General features: G+C 43.7%; 1 protein-coding gene across 1 annotated transcript in view; it reads right to left on the bottom strand.

The window, feature by feature from the left end:
• The window catches only part of PAK5 (p21 (RAC1) activated kinase 5), a gene marked incomplete at its 3' end in the record, with an annotated part of 41,156 nt that extends 19,228 nt beyond the window's left edge, over positions 1-21,928 (bottom strand). The window contains exons 1-2 of the mRNA XM_080341175.1: positions 21,876-21,928; positions 14,980-15,194 (exon numbers count right to left, since the gene is read on the bottom strand). Of these exons, the coding sequence (XP_080197301.1) occupies positions 14,980-15,183 (204 nt within the window). The 5' untranslated portion in view covers positions 15,184-15,194; positions 21,876-21,928. The remainder of the gene's footprint in view (positions 1-14,979; positions 15,195-21,875) is intronic.
• Positions 21,929-22,177: the final 249 nt, after the last annotated feature.

The raw sequence follows: 22,177 nt of genomic DNA, 5'->3' as shown, positions 1-22,177 counted from the left end.
ATCGTGATATAAACACAGTTATCCTGGTCATTAGTTTCATAGGAACTAGACTAGTTTTTGCAATTTTAAAGGCTTTATAAACTGAAAAAAGCAACTCGTGTTTCCATATAAAGAAGGAATTCTATTTTTCCTTATCTGAATATCTCTAGATTTTTAAATAAGAATTTTAACCACTTACTGGTCTTCAAATATCTAAAAATCTTTTATATTTCCATAGGTAAAGTAGATAGCTAAAAGCAAAGCATTACCTGTGAAAATGACGGGCTACGATTTACGAAGCCTTTTTTTCTATTGAGATCACAGAATAGAAACTTGTACAGCACCCCAACGTGCATGAAAACCAGAGATCAAGCCCTACTGCAGACGCAGCTTTCACTGGGTTCACCATGGCAAGACGGGATTTGCTCCAGTCGATACCCCATGCTTATTAAAGGACGTTTTTCAGCACATTGTGCAATTTCAGAGGGATCAATGCTACAACAGATGAAAGAGTGAGGGTGAATTTTATGCTACCATTACCGTCATACATTAAAATCAATGGGGCGCAATCTCTGTGAATTAAAGCGCGGTACTCTGAAGCTGTAGCTCTCATTTCATTTCCATCGCTCTCTGGACAGGTTTGGCGTTTGCTCCGGAGCCCGGTGACAGTCGACATCCTTCATGGTGTTTCTGTAGCGGTCTGTCCTCTGGTGATAAGCTATAATGGATCTGTCTGTAAGAAATGCTGTCTTGCCTTGTTTCCAAAAGGAGATGAAAAACAGCTTCTGCGCTCAAATACTGTATTAACCTTGACAATAATGAAGTGGATAATTAACTGTTTTGCCCTAATACGACCTTGCATTTATTGTCTTTAAAACTACTATACTTTACACACTCGTTAAGAATATATCATCCTTTGTCCTCAGAGCTGTGTTTTCAGAAGTCGATGAGGATTTAAAATCTCTCTGTTGTGCAGGGTGAAAAAAAAGGTCTTTTAAGGAATGTCACCCTTATAAACAGTCAATCTAAACCCTGGCTTCGCTTTTAGTTAGATTATCCCCTCATTTGCATTGTACATAAACTAAAAGCACAGCCTACGCATATCTGAAAATCATTTTTTTCTTAAGAAAAGGTGCGTAAAACAAAGCTGGGCAAAATAATCTCAGTGTAACTGATGGAAGCGTCAGTAATTTATCTTCTTCTGTTGCAAGATATTCAAAGAATTTGAAGCTGTGCTCATGAAACCACATCTTACTCCTCAGCATAAGCAAATGTGAGCAGCACTACCTAGGAGAGAAAAACTGATCCCTGTCATCACATCAGAAGGAAAACTCCAGCTTTCTCTGGAAGTAAGAGAGTTTTATAGCTGCAAACTGTCAGGTAAAAGACCATGTTTAAAAGAAAGGGCATGAGTCCTGGCTATTTTTTGGACAAAATGGGTTTGGAGACAGAATTAAGAATTAAATCTGTGCTGGTCACACCCCTTAGCTCTCTGTCATCTGCTCCCACCACTGTGCAGGGTCTTCTCACAAACCCACATCTACACCGTGTCTGTACGGTTGGACCACGAGGGAGCTAATTGGACATATTTGCTGCTTTGAACCCTGAAACCTTGGTCACGCCAAAACCCAACTTCAACCTGAGTCAGAACCAGGGATGCTACGAATTGTACAAGCAAAAAACAAGTGTTGCATCTGGGCAGCTGTCTCCTGACCTCGGCAGGCAACCAGCAGCTACAGACAGACAAACAGACGGGCCAGCACCAGTGATCCGCAGCAGCCAAACCAACGAACTTCCCCGGTTATACAAAACATTACACTAAGTGGGAAGCTTAGGGCACTTGTGCATTACAGCATTGCCCTGAAAACATGCTTTTTGCCACAGAAATTCATCAGATACGTGACGAGAAATGGTTCTGGATGGGAAGAAACGTCGTTTTTCATTCCGCACCCTCCAGTAGTGTCCTATGGGATCTCCTCCAGATTTGATCTACAGCCCATCTACGAAACAGCTATTACTCAGCGTTAGTCACAAGGAATATACAACAGACCAGAAAGCATGTCAGAACATTTCTTCCTGAAGCCTGTAATTTAGAGCTTGGTTTACACCTGGAAGCCTCAGAGTTTATATAATTTCTGCTACTAATTCCTTCCCAATGCTATCTATGCTCATTATCCCTATAATTTTAAAATAAGATTAATTTCTGGCATGCCACAGATTCCTTCTGAGGAAAGAAGTTCTGCAAGTTTCACCAGTGCTGGATGCCTCAGCGGGTCTCTGCTCCCCAGACCATACACACACTTTACACCATGGAGTCACCCAGCAAAACCAGGAGCCCAAGACTGTGTCACCTGTCTCTTGCTGTGAAGCATCTAAGTACACGAGTCGTGATCCTGTCTCACGAATTTCTCTAATCCCTTTCTAGCAGACTGAGAAATTCTTGTTTGGGGCTGTTCTTAGATAGGATCCTTTCCAATGCACCAGAGAAATTAAATATAAAAGTAAATTCCCAAAAGAAAACTCAGCCAAGTCTACCTGGACGGTTTTGCCAGCTGGGAGGGCAGAAGTCCCCAAACATGAGCCCAGAGGTGCTGCAGGATGTGCCATGTCCGGGACGTTCTCATTATAAGAGCAGACTCAACACCACTGGATAAGAAGGAGCAGGTTTTACTCTGTCCACTCACTATCAATTGACATGTTATTCGCCTCCCGGCACATGCTAAAAGTGGCAGAGCGCACGGCTTCTTTGTGTTACGATAGAAGAGGCAACTGATACCTGTACCAACCCCTTGCCGTAGGTACAGTGCACTTTCCGAGAGGAGGGGGGTCACTGGGGTAGTGTTAGTTCAGAAATACCTTGCTCAAGAAGGCTGATTTACCTGTCCTGCATGAAGTCCTCCCCATTCTGGTTTTCTTAATATTGGACCAGAGATGCTGAGCTTGGGGAAGTGTCATGGCTGCTTCACTCCAGGACTGCATTCTTGTTTCTCTGCTAAATTCAGCAGAGTGAAAAAATAAATCACCCTCACAATTTCTTCTTTGGAGGAGGGAAGGGTCCCAGAGACTCCTTCCCATGCATCCACCTCTACAAAAACATTTCCCGCTGGCTTCTGCAAGCGCTACCTGACAAAACGCCATGGCCACCCCAGGCCAAGCTCCGCAGCTTGTTTTGGTGGGGCTTGTCCATAGGTGATGGACTGAACAGGTCAGAGGAGCCGCTGTTGGGTTCTTGTTGCTGCACGCCAGCTACTCAGAGACCCACGAAACGCGCCCATCTACTCCTGAGCACACATCGACATCACCAACTTTTTGTGCTGGGAAAATGTCAGCGCTACATGTTAATTATTGAAAGACGTGGATGGTGGTGAAGATGATGCTCTACACCAATGAGCTACAAATGAAATTTACTCAGCCTGAAAAATATGTATTACTAGATGGATCAAAATAAAGGTAACAGCTAAAGGTTCGAGAGAAGTGTAATACGCTTAACAACACCACTGGTGCCACCCATTTAAAATTCTTCAAAAGTAAAATGATGGAAAATGATAATAAAAGGCTAAAATGGCACTGTGTAATTTGTCACCCTTGAAAGCAGTTTTAAAAGTTAGTTGCCATAACAACAAGAGCAACATTTCATTATAATCATATTCACCAGTAATTCTTTTGACATATTAAAATATAGTAACTCTAACATTTAGTTTTAAAATTCCACTGAAATATCTACATTCTAGTAACTTTTTTATTTTAAATACACAAACATGGTTGTTATATGTAATTTGAAACATTATTAGAGAATATTAAATGTAAAAAAGAATTATTCTGGATCTACTTAAAGCACACCAGGTATGTGCAATTTCATTAGTAATATGTACACACAGTTCTCTCAGACACAACAAATGAGAGTGAAATGTGACTTGGAAGTTTTGGTTTGAGTGAGAAAGTTGGCGTACTTACTACTGATCAGCTACACAAGCACTTCACAGGGACAGAAATGGAGAAATCTCAAACCCACAGAATTTCTATTTCATAGGACTTCTTCTATCCCAAGACAGACAGAAAAAGCAAAATGTCCCACAAGATGAAAATCCTCAAAAATAACGCAAGGAGCCTGGAGATACTCTGTGAAGTCACAAGACAATTGTCATCAACCTTAATGTTTTACCAGCCAGTTGTCCTTACATCTAATATTTGCAGCCTAGACTGTTATTTTTCCAGGTTTATGTGTGGGGGAGGTGTGAGGGAAACAAAAACTCACTTCTAATGCACAAAGACAGTATCGTACATCTATACGTGATTAGTGCTGGAACTGGTGGGGCACAGCATCGTGTGAGTCTTCCCAGGGCTGATATGCATTAAAAAAACAAGTCTTTCTACAACCAACACCCGTGACACCATCGCAGATTTTATTCTAGGGGGCAGAAAGGTGTTGGTGTGGGATTTTCATGGGGAGAGGAGCCTCACGGTAGGGTGGGTGATGTAAAAGACAGCGCCCCATCATTTCAGCCTCGCTCACCATTACAGAAGTCATGGAGAATGCAGTTTCCCTTCGACCAACAGCGCCAATTAAAAGAGCCCGAAGAGAGGGACAGCCTGTGATTCATGAAGTCGCACCGTCTGTGTAGCTCAGATTACATTTCCCCAGATGAGGTTCCCCTCGTGCCCTAAACATGCCATTAACGAATGAAAGGTTGATGGAGCATTAACCCAATTAATGATCCCGGCACTTCCTTCTCAGTGAAAGATTTCTGGCTGTGGTTTGATTGAGCTTTCTGATATATTTAAGTAAATTCCAGAGTGATAAAATTTTACGCTAGGGAAGTAATTGCCTTCATCTGACAGCTGTGGCAGTGGGGCACTTGCTCAGGAGGGCAGAGGCTCCTGGGTCACCCTGCTACAGTCACAGTGACCTCCCTGCTTTTAATTAAAATGAGGATTTTGACAGTCTGATAATTTAGAAGAAACAATTTAAACTGTATTACTTCTTCCTGCGACTTACCACAGCGCAGGAGGCTTTATATACTGCAGATGCTTGAAGACAAAGTCAACATTTCTGTTTCAGAGCTTCGGAGGCCAGCTCGAGAAGCTCCCGGTGCTCTGCAAGTCACGGCGCAGGGTTGTGAATTACCTTCCCACTCCATAAATCACCAGGCGAAGGCGGTGGAAGCGGAGGAAGATGCTGATGAGCGCCTCGACCCCGAGCGCCGCGCAGCCGGCGTTTCGCAGATCGATGGGGCTCATCTGCCACGAGCCCAGTGAAGTTGCACACAGGGTGGAGACGGTCGCTGCAACCACAGCCCTGCGTGTTTGGGATTAAAACACCGAGGAAGAGCGGGACCGATGTTTGTGGTGCTCTGGCCAGGTTGGAGGGGAAGGAGAGAAACCACCCTACAGCTTGTGCTGCACTGAAAAATGCCTCAGTCCCACGGCATTAAAAACACTGAGGAAATTTCAAAGTACTTCACTTAAATGGTGTGTTCCTGGCCACACGCATTTAAGGTTGTTTTATTTTAAAATCTGATTTATGTCTCTGTGCACTACAGGCTCCTTTATCTTCTGAAACCTCAGTCTTTGATTTCAGAGAATTTAGGAATTTGTATTAGCAAAATAAAAACAAAAGATAATTGCATATGCATTGTAAATCACAGTATTCTTTCTTCCAAGGAGGTGTATGAGGTTTTGCTTTTCAAGGACAGCTACTAAATGAAAGTGCAGAGATAGGAACGTCCTAAGTAAGTGGTATTAACCCACACTGGGGGATTTTCACCTGGAAATGTGGATATAGAACAAAGAGTGCCCCTGCGCAGAAACCTAATGGTTAGGTCAAATTTACAAGGTGGGTGAGAGGAAAGACATGAGGAGCTTCCCAGGCTGACCTTTTAATTATTTGTTCTTGTAAATGAGGAGTGCAAAATCAAACACGTTCTCGATGGGAACAAACTGAGGCAGCTGAGTTCAGAGGACGCTCAGCAGCGGAGTAACTCGCAGACGTGATGCCCGGCACAACCCCACAATATCCCATTTACAAGAAACTGTTGAAACATTTCTAAGGTAATCTCGATTTGATTTGATCTGCTGGGCTGCGCTGCCGCCAAGTGCACTCTGTCCCCAGCGGCAGATTGGTCCTGACACGCTTAATAAATTAATCTGCCTGACAAAGTGCTGTTCCCTCCCCTACCTCAGCCTCCCTGGACAGCATGGAAAGTCGGGAAGGAGAAGGGCCGTGAAGCTGGTGCTGGTAGGAAAGCATTGGGGCTGCTCCCTCTGGCCTGGGGTATGGGATGGGATTCAGAGCCGATCTTCTGGTCCCAGAGTGGTGCTTCACAAAAGCCTGGGTGTTTAAACCAGTTTTTTATGCCTCTATGTCGCAATTCTCCCGCAAAGTGCTACTTCATATGGAAGCGTAAGTCTTTAACAGCAAGCATCTTCACTTGCGCTGTGCTCTGTGGGAATTATTAAATGCAAACTAGGACACGGATAGCAATTACTGCTGCGTTCAGACTACAAAACTGTAAAATTTGGTAAAATTCATAATCTCTTGCTAGTCTTTTAACTGTGTGATCCTGATAGTTAACTAAAGCCTGTTCAATCTGTGCTTGGCAATTAAAAAGCAGGAATCATCATCATAAAGACTTCTGTTCATGCTTCTCTCTCCAAAGACCTGTATCTCAAAAGCCTTTTTTTTCTAGCCCACACAGTTCACCCCACAGACAACAGAAAAGGCATTTAAAAGTCTCTGCAGGCAAGTCAGCGTTGTTTCCCCATAATACACAGGACTTGTCTAGGGTAATTGGATCCTGCATGAAGGGGAAGACAAAAAAGAAAGAGCAGCAAAGCATTTTCAAATTCCTAGAGAGTCACCAAAGCCCAGATTTAATCATGTCAGAGCAAGAGAGAGAAAAAAACCACATTTACATCTGGAGCTTTGGCTCCACAGGTAAGCAAGCTGCTTGGCAACAGTGTTTTCCCCTTGATCCTACTGCTCATTTTGAGCTAAACTCTGCTGGGATTGAATAAACTTGGCTGTTTGGTTAGAATATAATTTAATGGGATTATAACCAGTACGGTTTCTGTTCTGGACCACAATGGACCAAAACAAGTTCATTACCAGACCTAGGAACAAATACATTGTGGAGATGTGCAGAACGTGTAGTTATTGAATGATTATTGTCACTGCACGGTTAAATAGAAATGGAAGTAGCGAGCGCAGCCCTAGTGCCGATGTAGAGTGTAAATGCTGCGTGAGCAATTTTACACGGCAATCCCTTCCACAGACCCGTTACGCAGTGGGGTAAAACATCTATCTTGAACAAATGCCATCAGGATGCCCACGCAGATTTCGCATTACTTCTGCTGTCTGGCTCCACTTTTGACATGCAGGGAGATGAATTTCCAGAGATTTCTTGCTGCCACCTAGTGTTCCCGCTGCCGGCCACAGGCAAAATGAGCCAAGATTTTCTAACATCAACACAGCCTTCTATCCCAGGGACTTCAGCAGCACTACCAGGGGTTTGGCCAGTTTATGGCGTTAAATCTCCTGGGTGTTTGACTCCATCAGTTTCCTCAGCTGGGCCAAGCAAGAGCCCTCTGGACTATGTGACTGAAGCTTAGTAAAACACATTCAGCCTCTCTACATGTTTGCTGGGGAAAACATTTACTACTTACACTTTGCTCCTTATTTTCCACATCTTGCTTGGTGGGATCACTGCCATGGTACAGGAATCAGAGGGATTCTACCACTGCAGCAGTTGCCCCTAGAACTGCCTCTGTTTGCCCAAAATCCTGCTTCTGGCCTCAGAGATTGTATGGGTCAGTGCAGGGAAATTCTGGAGGCAAAAAGCTCAGCTAAACAAATGGGAATGAAACAAAAGCCACAGCAGCTCTGATGGAGCCAGAGCCCTCCAGCTCCAGCAGCAACCTGGGTGCGTGGCTCATTTGTCAGGGCAGCCAGAGGAGTTACTGGAACAGCTTCCTGTAGATTTGTCTTCAAGGACTAACTTCCACATTAAAAAAAGAACCTGATTACGAGTGTCCTTGCTCAGGATCTAATTCCTGGCTCATTTCAGGTTGCACAGCGCTACCTGGGGAGTATTCCCACTCTGGTATTCCCAGAGGAGACCAGATTCATTTTCTGAAACACTGACACTGAGTTTGCCCCTTTTTTTGTTTAGGCTTACAGGTTAATGTGTTTCTCAAGCTCTAAAGCAGGCCAGACTGCCTCAGCAGATGTAGACGGGAACTCTAAATTTACTTTCAATTTGTACTTAGTGTACTGCAAAGGTCTGCTCACCTGTGTAAGTTCTCATTAACAAAACTAAAGCTTGACCTTGCAATATTCCTCCAGTGCTAATATTACTCAAAATCACAATGCTGATGAAAACAGCATTTTAAAACATTCTTTTAGTAATTGTATTGGGGAAAACTACTTTTACTCACAGAAGTCTGTAATCTATATTAATGTCCATTACCGCTGCAGGCCCAGGTAAAGTAACTCCTTTCTCATGTCAGGCTGGATGAAGCGCTTCAATGGCGTGAAAACAAAAGAGCTAAAAAGCCAATCAGGAATTTTGCTGTTCAGAAAAAGCCAGAAACTTGGAACTATAAAGAAGAACTGAGAATGCATCAGTTAAAAGCACCATGGGAAGAGGTGATTCCTTCATTTTATGATGACTCTGGGCTGTCACTGTGAAAATGCAGCAGAAAAATCCATGCACCAGTTAATGTACTTTTGACAGAGATGAAGAAGTATTAATGTCACTGAACATATGTGGATACGGAGAAGACCTGAGAAGGGTGCAAGGAAAGGAGAAGCTGGTATTAGTGGAGCAATAGCACTGCTGTCCAGGGTCCATCGGAGGGGAGGGACGGACAGGTCCTGCACAGCAAGTGCCAGAAGACAAGTGGTGGCAATGGCTCTGCTCTGCAACTTGACATCCAAGGCTGCTTTGTTCTTTGAAACCAAAACATTTAAATATTTTCCCAGATAAACCTGAAACCAACAAATTATAATCCCCAAAATGTATCCTCTTCCAGCTGAAAATCCTTACAGTAAAACTGCATTTTCAATAAAACAAACTACTCATGTGAAAAACTCCTTCCTATTCCTTTAATTCAGGCATTTTCTCTACTGTCAAACCCAACTTCAAAGGCAGCACAAATGTTCTTCTAAAGGACTTACATAAGAACCTGTAATTTACTGAAATCACACAATCAGAAATAAAATGGAAAGTTTCTCTGTAGAATGCAGTGCACATGAGAACACAGTAACCCAGCGATACAAGTTATTAAAAACTTCTGAGCTGTGTGCTTCCTTCATTAATGCATACTGTGGCTGTTTTTATTTCTACAGTGATAGATTTTCTGCAGGTTTACACAGAAGTCGCAACGTGGCTCTTCTCCTATCAAGTAAATGCCGCAGTACGACATGTCTATGGACACTAGGTGGCATACGTGTATTACAGCTGCACGCAGGGGTACAGAGATGAACTGAAGCAGTATTGTTACTTTAAAATGTAGAAAATCAAATAGCCCTCAGGACTGAAGCATTATTCCTTTGAAAGAAAGGCTCTACTTAAATATGTTGCAGTAGTTTCTCCTGGCACGGTGTAGCATCAAATGTAATCCTATTCAGTGACCAAAATAAATCACAAGTGCGTCTGCGTTGCAGGACAACAGCAAATCTGACTGTAATTACCTGTAGATGAAGGTAATCACAGGAGAACTGAGGCTGGAAGGGAGCTTTGCAGGTCACCCAGTCCCACCTCCTGCTCAGAGCTGGGCTAATGTCACAAGTCCGCTCAGAGCACTGTCCATCAAATTTTGCCCTCTCTAAAGGCTGAGATCCTCCAGGCTGCTGTCCTGCTCCTTAAGCATGCTTGCTGGCAAAAAAAATCTTCCTTTCACCCAGAATTTCCTATGCTCCAAGGTGCTGGCTCTTGCCCTTTTTGGCGACACCCCCGCCAGCTTCTCTCCTCCCAGCTGAGCACACGCCAGGCCCAGCATGTGACTGCAAAGCGTGGAATTGTGAGACGTGAGTTATTAAAGCATGAATTTTCATCATGTGCTTACAAGGAAGGCCCACGAGATGTCAGCAGCCATCCTGTCCCAGCAAGAAAAGCACCGTGGGACCACAGCATCCTGGTGGGATGGGAGCCAGCCTTCTTCAAGCAAGAACTTCAGACTGTCCTATCTACAGAGGTGCCGCAGGAGGAATAAGTAAAAAGAAGGAGCTATCAAGGAGAGGCAAAAATTTGGGAGGGCGAGGAAGAAGGCAACTACCACTTCAACCATCTGCCCTTGAGTAGCAGGCAAAGCCTTTGAGCAGCTCTTTATTTCTAAAACCCCCTTTTCCCGGTCAGACTTTCCCCTGTGCAGCTCCACATGTGAGAAGAGGGCTGTGGGTTATCTAACTGGACATCTCCAACTGCTCAAGCCCAGACAAGGACTCCTGCTCATGTCCCCTTTTTGGGGTCTCTGGCCACTCAGCACCACTGTGCACAGCTCTGCAAACACTCAGCGTCCTCCATCTAAGCAAGAAAAGCACACAAATGTAGGAAAAGACACCTTAAATGAGGCCTGAATATCATTGCTGGAAATAACTTTAAGACAACAAATAGGACGGGGAAGAGAAATATCTGCTCTTCCTTCTGCCAACATGCACAGTAAACAGAGCTTTGATTTCCACGTGAGAGCTATTAAAAGGGCTATGACCAGTAACACATTTTCTGATTTTTTTTCCCCTGTATAGTACAGAGGCTGAAATATAGAAGCTTATAAAGGTTTAAAAGAACTCGCCAGTATTGGGGTCAAAGTTTGAGAGACAGAAGTGAGAAAAAGTAAAACTAGTAAGACAAAACATATAGATTAGACCCCTGAAACAGGAGCATAATAGAAAAAGAGAAAAGCCAGTGACCCTGTGTCTGTCCCCCACAGAAATTCTCTGCCCTGCAACACCCACACATTGCAGGATACCAGGTAAATGACCTGCCACAGGTTAATGGCACAATTAATATGCATCTCAAATTAATGTGTATCTCGGCACAGGGCATGCGAGGGCATTTTGGTGAAGTGATGGAAAGGACATTTTCTCTACTTTTAAGGCAGCTCAACCCACGTGGCACAGAAGAGGCTCCTTCCATTTTGCCAACAATGCAGCACTGATGCCAATCTGAGGATGCCACTCTGTCTTTGCTGGCTGAACACCCTCTGCATCACCAAGCTGCGAGAATGCTCATCTCAGTGCATGTCAGATACTACAGGACAACTAGAACCCTAATCCCCTTACACCCTGTGTTTTCAAGGGAAGAAAATGGGGGAAAAAAATCAGGAAATGTGAAATTGTGCCACATTAACATGGTTGGATTTATTGCAATGTGCACAGGGCAGGACACGAAAGGTCCCAGCAAGAAAGATTTGGTCCTCTTTATACCTGTGTATATTTGGCCACCCAAATCCTCACAGCCACCTCTCTCTTTACTCAAGGACAAGCCCACCACACCACATCATCCTCAAACTGGGCACCCTGACCTTGCTGATGGTGTGGATGGGGGAGACTACCCAAAGCATCGACGACAGCAAAGTGATGGAGGCTTCACACGCATCCCAGCACAGACAACTGAAGAATAACCCCGACGTGGTGTTTCTTCAAAAAGAAATGGCATTTTTTCCTCCAGTAACTGACGGAAGTGAGGACGCTCAGCTGTTCCCTACACTGGGAAACATAAGAAGGGATTTTAACAAGTCTTCAGTGCTGTCCTGCTCCCACTGATGGCAGCAGGCGTTCAAGCATCTTAACAGAGCATCTTTACAGAGACAGTGCTAAGCTCTTCTGGCCAAAATCTCCAAAAAAGGGGTTTGGTTTGTTTTTCTAACATTTTGAGCAGAGTGGAGGAACCATGAAGAATCAGTTTTGCTGCCTAAGGACAAAAAATTTGCTTAGTTATTGATTCTGAAGCTTTGCAAAAATCAAAGAGTGGCAACAAATTGAAGCTCCTGTGTAGCATAACAGCGATGACAGGCCAAGCACATTGTGTGCTGAGGGCAAACACGCAAGCCATGAACTCCAGGTACACATGGGACAACTACAAAATACTGAAGCAAGAGGACCAAGAGGCCTGGATTCAGGATCTCAAGACTTCATGAAGCCTGTTTTAAGTACAGGAAGGCACAGACGGTCCACGTTTTTCACAGAGATGTTTTCAGTCAAAAAATCAGTCTTTTTTCAAAATTGCCTTTCTCCACACCCCAAACCTCTCAAGATCATTGTCGCTTTCTATTTTTCATGCTGACTTGTGTTAGCATCTGAAATACACAATACTCTGCCGGTATCTGGGTCACCCACACCGAGAAGGGAAATCCCATTATTGTCTCTCCTCATACTTGAAATGAACGAATTTGTACAGTCAGCTCAGGTTTGGATTCAAACGCTGATATTGCCATGATAAGCCGCCGCCGCCCACGTGCAAAAGCACTACAGGCCTTTCATCCCCGCCAACGCAGAGCCAGGGTGATGACATCCCCCAGGATATTTGGGAGACCAGGGCGCTGCCTCTTCATCATCGCTGCTGCTGCCTTTGAATATAGACGGAGCAGAGAGAATATTTACCATTTATTTGCTTTACCCAAAGGGATACACCACGCATCATCAGATCCTATCTGCTTTGCGACTGAGAAACAAGGAACCACCACTAACGGGAAAAGCTGTAAAACCTACAGAAGTCAAGAAAATGTCTTTCCTTTCCTCTGCCTCAGCCTTGGGTGAAGCCCAAAGCAAGCAAACACCAGTTATATCGCAAAAACAAGAAACTGTGCTCTCAGAGTCTACGTCTATGACCTATGCTGCTCTTCAGTGGTGAAGAAGTGCTTGTTAGCAAGAGCACCACTGCCTCACACCGTACAGGTAGTCAATACTGAAGTAATTAAACAGAGAATAAATTTAGGAGTGCAGAACAGCGGAGTTACAGAACTCCTGTACGACCTGAAAACAAGGCATGAACTAACTCAGCCCAAATGCCTCAACCTGACTTAATACTGTGACACAGGACTCAATTATGAATCTTTTACTGCTACACCTCAATGCGTTCATAAGTGTGTTAATTAAGCTATCAATTGCCAGGTGGAAAAGAAAAAAATTGTATACGGTATTGAGATCTCGGAGCCTCTGGTTCCCATCTTCACAAACTGCAACTGCATTTTAAATCTTCAATTCTTAATGAAGTTATGAAATCCTTAGTGCCTAAATAACCTTTCAACAGGACTAAAGGTACTGGTGAACATGCACAAATTAAAAAAAAAAAAAGTCTAAATTAAATGATTATGCTCGACTAGATCAGCAACATTAAATATTCTTACAGTGGCCACAATCCGTTCCTTTCTGTAAGTTAAGTTATAGCAAAACAAGCCATGTTAATTCTTAATAAAATACAGTAAAATGATATCTTGCAATAGCCTTAAAAGCAAATTCTCGGATTACACTCAATGACTCTAAGTTGCTACTAAAACTAACCTGCTTTTCTTAGCACTGTTATTCCAAAGTGCATCCCTGGTATATGCACATTTATAGACCCCTGGTGTACAGACACATGCAGACCGCTGATACACAGATCAAAAAAAAGGCAAGAACTGACACATTTCTTGGAAAGAACTGGTAGGGATTTTCTCCATTTTAAAATGCAGCCATTACTCATTTAAGTCTTGATCCTTCACATTGCAGGACCCAAAGTTGTGTTGCCCATATGATGTTGACGAAGCTAATACATTTTAAAACTTTTTAAGCTTATGGATTTATGGCCCTAGAACTGCAGAAAAGAGATGGAACTGCTGCAAGACAGTAAACTGATTTTGTTTCATTTTAAAACATCTTTATGCATTCATATCAAAACATCCAGGGATATTTTAATGTTAAGAAGGGCTGTGGAACAAAGTTGCTCTCCTCCCCCAGCAGGAAAAGGTTTACCTACTTTTTGCCTCATTATTCTAGGTCTCTATTATACAGTAAGATATTTTATTACAGCAAAAAAAAAATCAAGACTTTTGTTTTATCACCTTTGTCCTGTAGCAATACTCAGCAGTGCTGATCAGCAAGTGGTAAGTGTCCTCCAGGAGCAGACAATAAATGTAAATTTAGCAAAGAGCACTTATCAAATATAAATACAGGGTCTGTGCTCTTGGGATTATCTGATTTTCCCTTGCTTCAGAAAAATCCACATGAAGATGAAATCCTAAATGTATTTTGCAGCTGCATGACAGTGAGATGTACAAGGCCAGTGAGGTATAGTCTACCACCAGCAGACAGATGTGATTTACTGGAATGTTAGGATGTGCGATCCCAGAAATGCTGCTAAATCAGAACAAATGTGTCTATGGAATCCTGAGCCGCGCTGGTGCCCCGTCAATGCTGCTCTACCCTCCCAGCCAAGTTTTTTCCCCACTTGTCCAGCCTGAACCTCCCAAGCCACAACCTGGAGCTGTTTCCCTTCATTTTACCACCCAGCGAGGAGCTCAGCTCCATCACCTGTGTTACCCCCTCCAGGCAGCAGCGGGTGGCAATGAGATCCCTCCCTGAGCTCCTCGCCCAGCTGAACAAGCAATTTAATTTTTATCCTTTGGTGCAGTTTTCCCTCCCTCCCTTGCTCCAAACTGACTTTGCCTAAAGCACTGTTCTTAAATTAATTATCAAGGAGCTCTATGCTGCAGAGAAGCATCATTTTTGGGCCTCCAACAGGACTTGTAGCTTTTTCTTCTGCAGCCCGGGAGCATGAAGGCACGGCCCCTGCAAGACTCGTGACTCACACTCTTCTGGGACAAGTTTTATACATATAACAATTTTTCCTTGCAGCCCTAGTATTAAATATTTGGATTTGCAGCTCTCTCTGTACTTCTACACTCCCCATCCACGCCTGCACCTCCCAGGGCAGCCACTATTCATTAGGATTACATGCAAATAAAGGCGAAAAGGAAAATTATTATTGAATTAGGAAACTCAAAGGTGACTTTGCACGATACCTTCATAGGCGCCAGCTGGATGGGAGTGATGCATGAGGGATCCACCATAGGCTTGGGCCTGTTGGCCGTGTCCGCCAGCAAGCTGTGCCACTGCTGAGGCAGCCCCGTGAACTTCTGCTCCCGGTGGTCAAAGCCAGTGTGAACCCGGTGCTCGAAGTTCGAGGGTCCGGAAATTTCCAGCCTTTTCTTCTTCTTGCCGAACATGGTGGAAAAATCTGGGGAAGTCACAGGGAAATGGGAAGGGAAAGAAAAAAAAACACATCATCTTTATGATTTGTTGCAACTTGCAGCCATTGTCTCTACTGCACAGATAATTTTAGTAGATGTTATCAGTCAAATACCTTATGAAATAAGGAAATGCCTCTATTCCCAGGAAAGAAAACCTACTGTGTAAGGAAAGGAGAAATTCCCAGTCCTGGAAACAGACAGAGGTCCTGTTGCTTTTCTATGAAATACTGTCCTGTCCTGGAAAAGTCCCCTGCCTTCTTTCTGCTGTCTCAAAACTGAGCAGGGTTCAGTAAACCCTTGAGCAGCATCTGCCTAAAATAGTAGCTGGATGAGGAGGCCGGCAGCTCTATAAAACTTCTTGTATCACAGGAGAGACTCAGCTGTAAATGTGCTGCCCTGACTCTGTGATTCAGAAGGTGGAGAGACGATCAAGGAAGAAAATACAGCTGCATTGCTGCTACAAAAAAAAAGATGGGCTGATAAATCAGGTATTTATTCCACCCTCATTCCCTTTTACTACTTCATTTAAAGATCAGGTCCATTATTTTAAAATTGATTGCTGGCTCCTTAGAAGTCCCCCTGTGTGTCTGGAGGTGATTATGTCTCCCTCGTGTGTATTTTCTTTAGACAGAGCAGACCTGCTCCCGTTGGCCTTTCTTCACAGATCTCATCTCCCACACCTCCCGCTGGCTTTCTCCCCCTCCCTGAACTCCCTCCGAATGTCCTGCCCTTTGGACAGTCTCTCTCCAACTCTGTTAACCCTGATATCTTCCTCACCCTCCTCTCCTAAAATCTCTTACAATCACCTTGCAATCTGGCCCTTTTTCCACTTCCAGTATTGTGATATTTGTATTTTTCTCATTGGTGGCATGTTGGGTACCTTGTGGCACTTGCAGAAATGTTTCCAGCCTAACCCACAGCCATCGTGGTTGGTCTCTACTCAAAGATTACTTATTTTCACGGCTCAAACAGAAGAAGTCGGTAGTTCAGGTAGTAGCTTGTATTCACAGCCCATCTGCCAGGCTCCACAAATCGCAGCTGGCTGCAGATCAATGGCACTGGATTGATTTCATTCACCCTCTGGGATGTGAATCCATGAGACCTATTGGAGTTGCATTTTAAACCATCAGCTCTAGACACGCACTTCTTCATCTGATCAATGCTAGTACTCACAAGGTTTCCCACTGGACTTACACCCTAACACTGCTGTTGGAGGCTTGAAATCCTCCGGAGCCCCAAACACCACCAGATGAATAAAAGCACATCAGCTGGCATACTGCATATTGCCTTTTAAAAAATATATAGCGGTTTCATTCAACCACATATTACTCTTTTGTTTTTAAATCGCTCTTTGATGCATTGTACTATCTTGTTTTAATACCATTACAGCTAGAAGCAAATGTCAACTGTGCCCCAGTGGGACCTTTCTCAGGAGAATATTTTAGTCTAAAACCTGATGCCAAGGTCACATTTTTGCAGTGGGATGGTGTCTGAGGCTTGAGCAGTGAGACTTGTCCCCTCCTTTTGACTGCAGCTCCTGCTTAGATCAGCTTAAATTGACCGTGAAGCTATAGCAGGAGAGACAGGGATACTGACACCTCGCACAGCAAGGGACTGATTCAGCCACGCGGATGCGTGCGATGCGTCTCGGTGGCCAGAGAACATCCCCCTGTGGGGCTGTGGAACTTCTTGTTTGTTAGAGCCCCGATTCAGGCCCCACTAATGTGCTTGGTCCTCATGCCTCAAAAAAGAGATGGTTTAATTTTTACCATAGCGTTATTGATATGGTACAAAAAGATCAAGCATTTAATCAGATGTGGAAGCAAAAAACATCCTGGACAAGTGATTAAATGAGAAAGCTCTGCAAGGCTTATCAAATTGCTTTAGGAACAGGAGAAACCTAAGTGGTTTGAAGAGACACAACGGACCTTTCCAGGATAACGTGTGTGCAACATAAATGCTATGAAATTTCTATCAAGAGCACAAAATGTATGAACTTACAGCCCATTCAGGCACCTATCTGTTCTCTGTCATGCAAAAAAGCAATCCACAGGCAGTTGATAAGAACCCCTCATTTCCTAATGGGATTAGTTAGGAGAGCATCCCACAGACAAGTGGGACATCGGCTGCATTCTGAGGAGGCAAAGGGAGGTAAGTGGCTGCAGGGCTGCCCTTGGCACCCTCACCCAACCCTCCCCATGCCAGAGCACCCAGCCCGACTTAATTCCTTCTGACAGCCTTCAACATGCTCCTCATTGTGCCAGGTCTCTCAGCAAATGCCACCTCTCCGTCCAGCTCCTCCTGCACTCGCCCCCGCAAAACGAGAGGAAATGAGAGGTATCATATTCCAAATTTATTTTATGGGGATGAGCACAACCAGGATGTCTGTCCTTTACTTGCATGTGCTTGGCCAATGAATAGTCTGGTTGATTTCAACATCATGTACATGGCACAAGGTGATACTCAACACAAGGGGCCTGGGGGAGCCTGTCATACCAACAACTATTATACTATTAATGGCAGTGGGCTTGAGCCAGCTCTGAGGCCAGAAAAAACAGGACTCATCGCTATGTGGCTTCCATGGGGTATTTCTGTTGAGATACTTCACTTATGCTGAAATGATGTAGCACATTGATTTCATGTTTATAAATGGGAGGTCTGAAAGAGGTAGTCCTTCAATTGCAACAACCAAACAATTTAGTAAGTGTGACAGACTTTCTTTACCAAAGCCATGATGGAAAAAATATGGCCATGATGTTTACTGGAACAAAACACAGTAGTAATGGGGAGAAATCAGACTATCACACCAGCTTTCCTGCTGACAGTGCCCAAGTAACCCAGGGCAGTGCTGGCCCTTGCTGTGCTGCTGGGGAACAGGAAAGGAGCAGGGACAGCAGGAGAAATGTGTGAGCTGTGCTCTGTAGACAGAGCCCCCAAAACCTTTCGTAACGGTAGTATTTGTGTTATTCAAGCTTCTGCCCAAGAAAGCAGTACTGCCAGCTCTGTGATCCTCGCCCAGCAGTTACAACAAAGCTTCATTCACCTGCTCCAGGAACCCAGGTAATGCTGAAACGTGCTATCAGGAGCAACCACTGCAGCTTGCACTTAATGCTGTTTACTGTAGTGCACAACAAATCGAATTACATGCTAATCAGCACACCTTGCCTGTTAGATCCTTTTCACTTCACTCCTTTCCATGCACTGAAATAATTCACTGAGCACCACAGTGCCGTGGACTCCCAGACAGGTCTGAATTTCACACATGACTTCCAAGAACAGATCAGGTCCCCACAGGCAGAAGAAATTCCCTGTGTTCAAGATACTGCCTGTGCAAGGTATGAGACACAGAGCAGCAAAGCAAATCCACTCCATCAGCTACTGCACCATCGTCGTGCTGCCTCCCCCTCACAAACGAAGGTACGACCTGGTGACAGTATTATTTTGGGTGCAAGGGAGCCCATTCAGGTCCTCCCATGATGGTGCCTGTGCTCAGGGCAGGATTTCCACCAATAGCCTTCCCATGAGAAGTTAAAGCCTCACCCAGCTCCTACCCTGAGCTCAAGTTCAGAGGTGTTCGGCTGCTCTGTTAGTTCAGTCTCATACACCTGGACCCATGCTGGGGTTTTGGTGGGTCATCCCTCCCCTGTATGTGAGATCAGGGGACACACAGGGGAACTGATGAACTGAAAAGCTGAAAGTCTACATTTGTGTAAATAGCCTCAAAGAACAAATTTTTGCACTTATAGCATGTAAAACCCAAGGCAGTTAGAATAAAAGGAAAAAGCATGCCTTCAATCCTGAAGTTAATCATATTCTGTATCTTTTATCATATCCTAAATAAGAGGAATCCAGTTAACCCCCCCGTAAGAGATAAATCTGCTCAACTCCACCTTATAAAGTGCCAAACTCTGTTCCCAATGAAAAAGTCAGAGCCACTTTTGTCTTCCCCTCTCAGTAGCTATTTCTTTTAGAATGAAAACTAGGAAGGTCTGAAAGACTTATTTTGTCTTGTAATCTTGAAAACTACCGAAAGAGTCCCAAGTGCATCCACTAAGCACTGACAAGAGCACTTGCCGTCCCAGATGATGCCACAGACTGAGCAAAGGTCTGTGAAATCCTGCCATGCATAAAAACATACAAAATCCTTATAAAACTAGTAACTAGAATAATGAAGTGAGATGGGTGTTTTTACTTTAAAATTGGGCTTTTAAGGATTGCATACCATTGCTATACAAACACTATTTTTTTTCATTATAGTATTTCAGCAGCCAGATGCCGTGTCCCACTAAGCCAAGGAAATAATCTGTGCCTGGCAGCAGCGCCGGCCAATAGCCCCCAGCAACCCAAGGAAACCCACAGGTACTTCTTACACACCCCTTTCTGCTGCTGGAGCACAGGGCTGGGATGTAAAAATTGCCTCCAGAGGGGCTTGGTGTTCATCGTCTGCCTCAGCCCAGCAACACATTTGCTTTTTAAACAACCAGCAATTAGTTCATTTTCAATTAGGAAGCGCACACTGCGTTAACTCCGGCAGCCTGTATTTTTTCTGCAGGGATTCCCTGAGGTTCCTCTGCTGAGCAAACAGCAGCAGAGCCCTTTTGCCTTGGGGACAGACATGCTATTAGCAACTCAAAATTGCCTTCACACACACTGGGTAGCATCTGCAAGCCCAGAGCAGGGGGCGGCAGCGACCGCTCCAGCCCCGACATAAAAGGCACATTTTCCCCCAAGGCCACCACATAGGCAAAAAAACTGGTTAAAGCCAGGAGCGTTAATAAAATGCTTCAACTTTTAAGACAACTGGTAGAAATATGGATTGCAAAATGGGAAACCGGTGCGGGTCGCTTTCCTTTGATATTGTTTTACTTACTAATAATAGTTTTCCGTAGCGTAAGAACTCAATTATTCCCCTCCAGAGCAAACAAAACGCAGTAATACATCATTAGCTTCCTCAGCTTCTGTTCCCCTGCTCTGATTAATTGTAACCTTTGCTGATATGTGATCATAAATGAAAGAATATGAATTGAGAAGTACAAATTAAATTAACGTGTCAGGCCAGCTTGCATAGCCGGTACTCCAGACAAATGTGAGCTGGGCTGATAATCAACCTTGAGGAGAAAGCAAATGTTTGGTATGGACCGATGGCAGCATAAATTGCTAAGAAATACACTAAGCGAGAAGTAAAAATGACATTTGTTCCCCTTCAGCTCACACTGGTGCAACTCCCTGCTGCCGAAGCAAGTGCAAGGAGACCAGCACACCTCTGTATATCTATATAGCTATAAAAATGAGGAATATAAGGAACAGCAACAACAATAGGTTTGTATTTCCTTTTGGTTTGCTTTAAGGATGGTTCTAAGCTTCTCCATGGGGACTCTCTGCTGCTGGCTGCAAGCAGAGCATGAGTTTCCTTTGCAAAAGAAGAAAGCGTGCCTTGATTACAGATATACTTTTTTTTTTAATAAGAACTTACCTCTATTTTTCTATTTTTAACCACAAATACAGAGAACACTACCCTATTGTTCAGGAAATGAAACAAGAAAAGTAGAGCTGACTGAATGAGAAGTCAGTAAAGTTAATGGAAAGGCTGTTAAAAAATAGCACTGGTTTCAGGTCAGGCCTGATGCATCCCTGTGACTCTGGGACAGAGGAGAAATTCCCCAGATAAGCTATTCCTAAATACTTCCCAAACCACAGCGGGACGTTTCTGGATGCACAGGATGGAGACGATCCAGGAATCAGCTGCTGCAAACCAGGGGTAGGTGGGTCCTGTGGTTGTGTCTTATATTCATTCATTCATGTACTCATGTTCTCTAGAGGGAGATGTCATCACTACTTTAGATATAAGGTAGTTTGAGATCTCATGAAAGGATATTGTTTATTTTGTCATGCAGATTCTCCCCATACAGGAGAATCCTGTGTTGGTTCATCAAATTAAGAAACCTTGTTTCCCGTGATCCCTGCCTAATCCTCTGCTCTTCTTGATTATAATTCAAGCATTTCAACTTGGCAACAATAAAATAAACCCTTAGAAAATGTTCTGACACACACTACCAATTAATTAATATTACTGCTTAAAACATCAACTCTCCAATAGCAACAAAAAGGATCTACAAATCCTCAGTGGACTAAGTCAGCCAGTACAGCCTCAATTTTAAGAGTCCTCTATCATGTTGCTGAGCTCTTCTGCGTGTAAACAGTGTCACTGTTGGAAAATCAATCAGCTGTGACCATATAGTTTTTTCAGTCTAACTCAGTTTTAATTCAAATAAAGCATAGAAATACAATTTTCAGTGTATGTCCACATGAGTTTTAGGAACAAAATGGCTTGACGGTCAATAGGATTCAACTTATTCCCATGGATTTTCAAGGTGCCTGACATTTTTTGAGATGGTACAGATTCGTAAGTCATTTAAACACTATTAAAACACATACTTTAATCATAGAAAAATATATACTGATGGGCTAGACCGCACCCAATAAGCACAAAAACGGGTTCTCAAAGCCCCTCATTTACCCTATGGCATTCTGCTCACTTCAACCTTAGGTCAAATCAGCCAATATTCAGAGTTCCCCTGTCACTGCACAACATAATAAAAATACATTTAAACAATTACAAGCTGTTCAGGACTTGTGACTGTCCACATTTCTTTTCAATGCCACAATACCTTGTTTAATTTTGAAAATGCCTTCATTTGCCACAGCACAGTGGGGTGTCTCTTGATAGCCGGCCCTCGAGACATATCTAATAGAAATGCACAATGGAACAAAATACAGGAAAAAATAATAACAAAAGGCAATGTATGCTTCCAGAGAAACAGTAAAAGCTGGTACAGAGTGGCCAAACCAGGACTGATGTACTCCAGGGAACAATACTCATTCTTCTTATTGAAAGCTTCTCTTGTACAAGGACTCATTTCCACACACTGACTGACATGTGCTTTCCTAATTTAGAAGTCTTGCGATTCCC

This window comes from Nesoenas mayeri (genome assembly GCF_963082525.1).
Source record: "Nesoenas mayeri genome assembly, chromosome: 3".
NCBI classification, from domain to species: Eukaryota; Metazoa; Chordata; class Aves; order Columbiformes; family Columbidae; genus Nesoenas; species Nesoenas mayeri.
The sequence above is the reverse complement of the archived record's forward strand: the minus strand, read 5'-3'. Positions and strand labels throughout refer to the sequence as shown.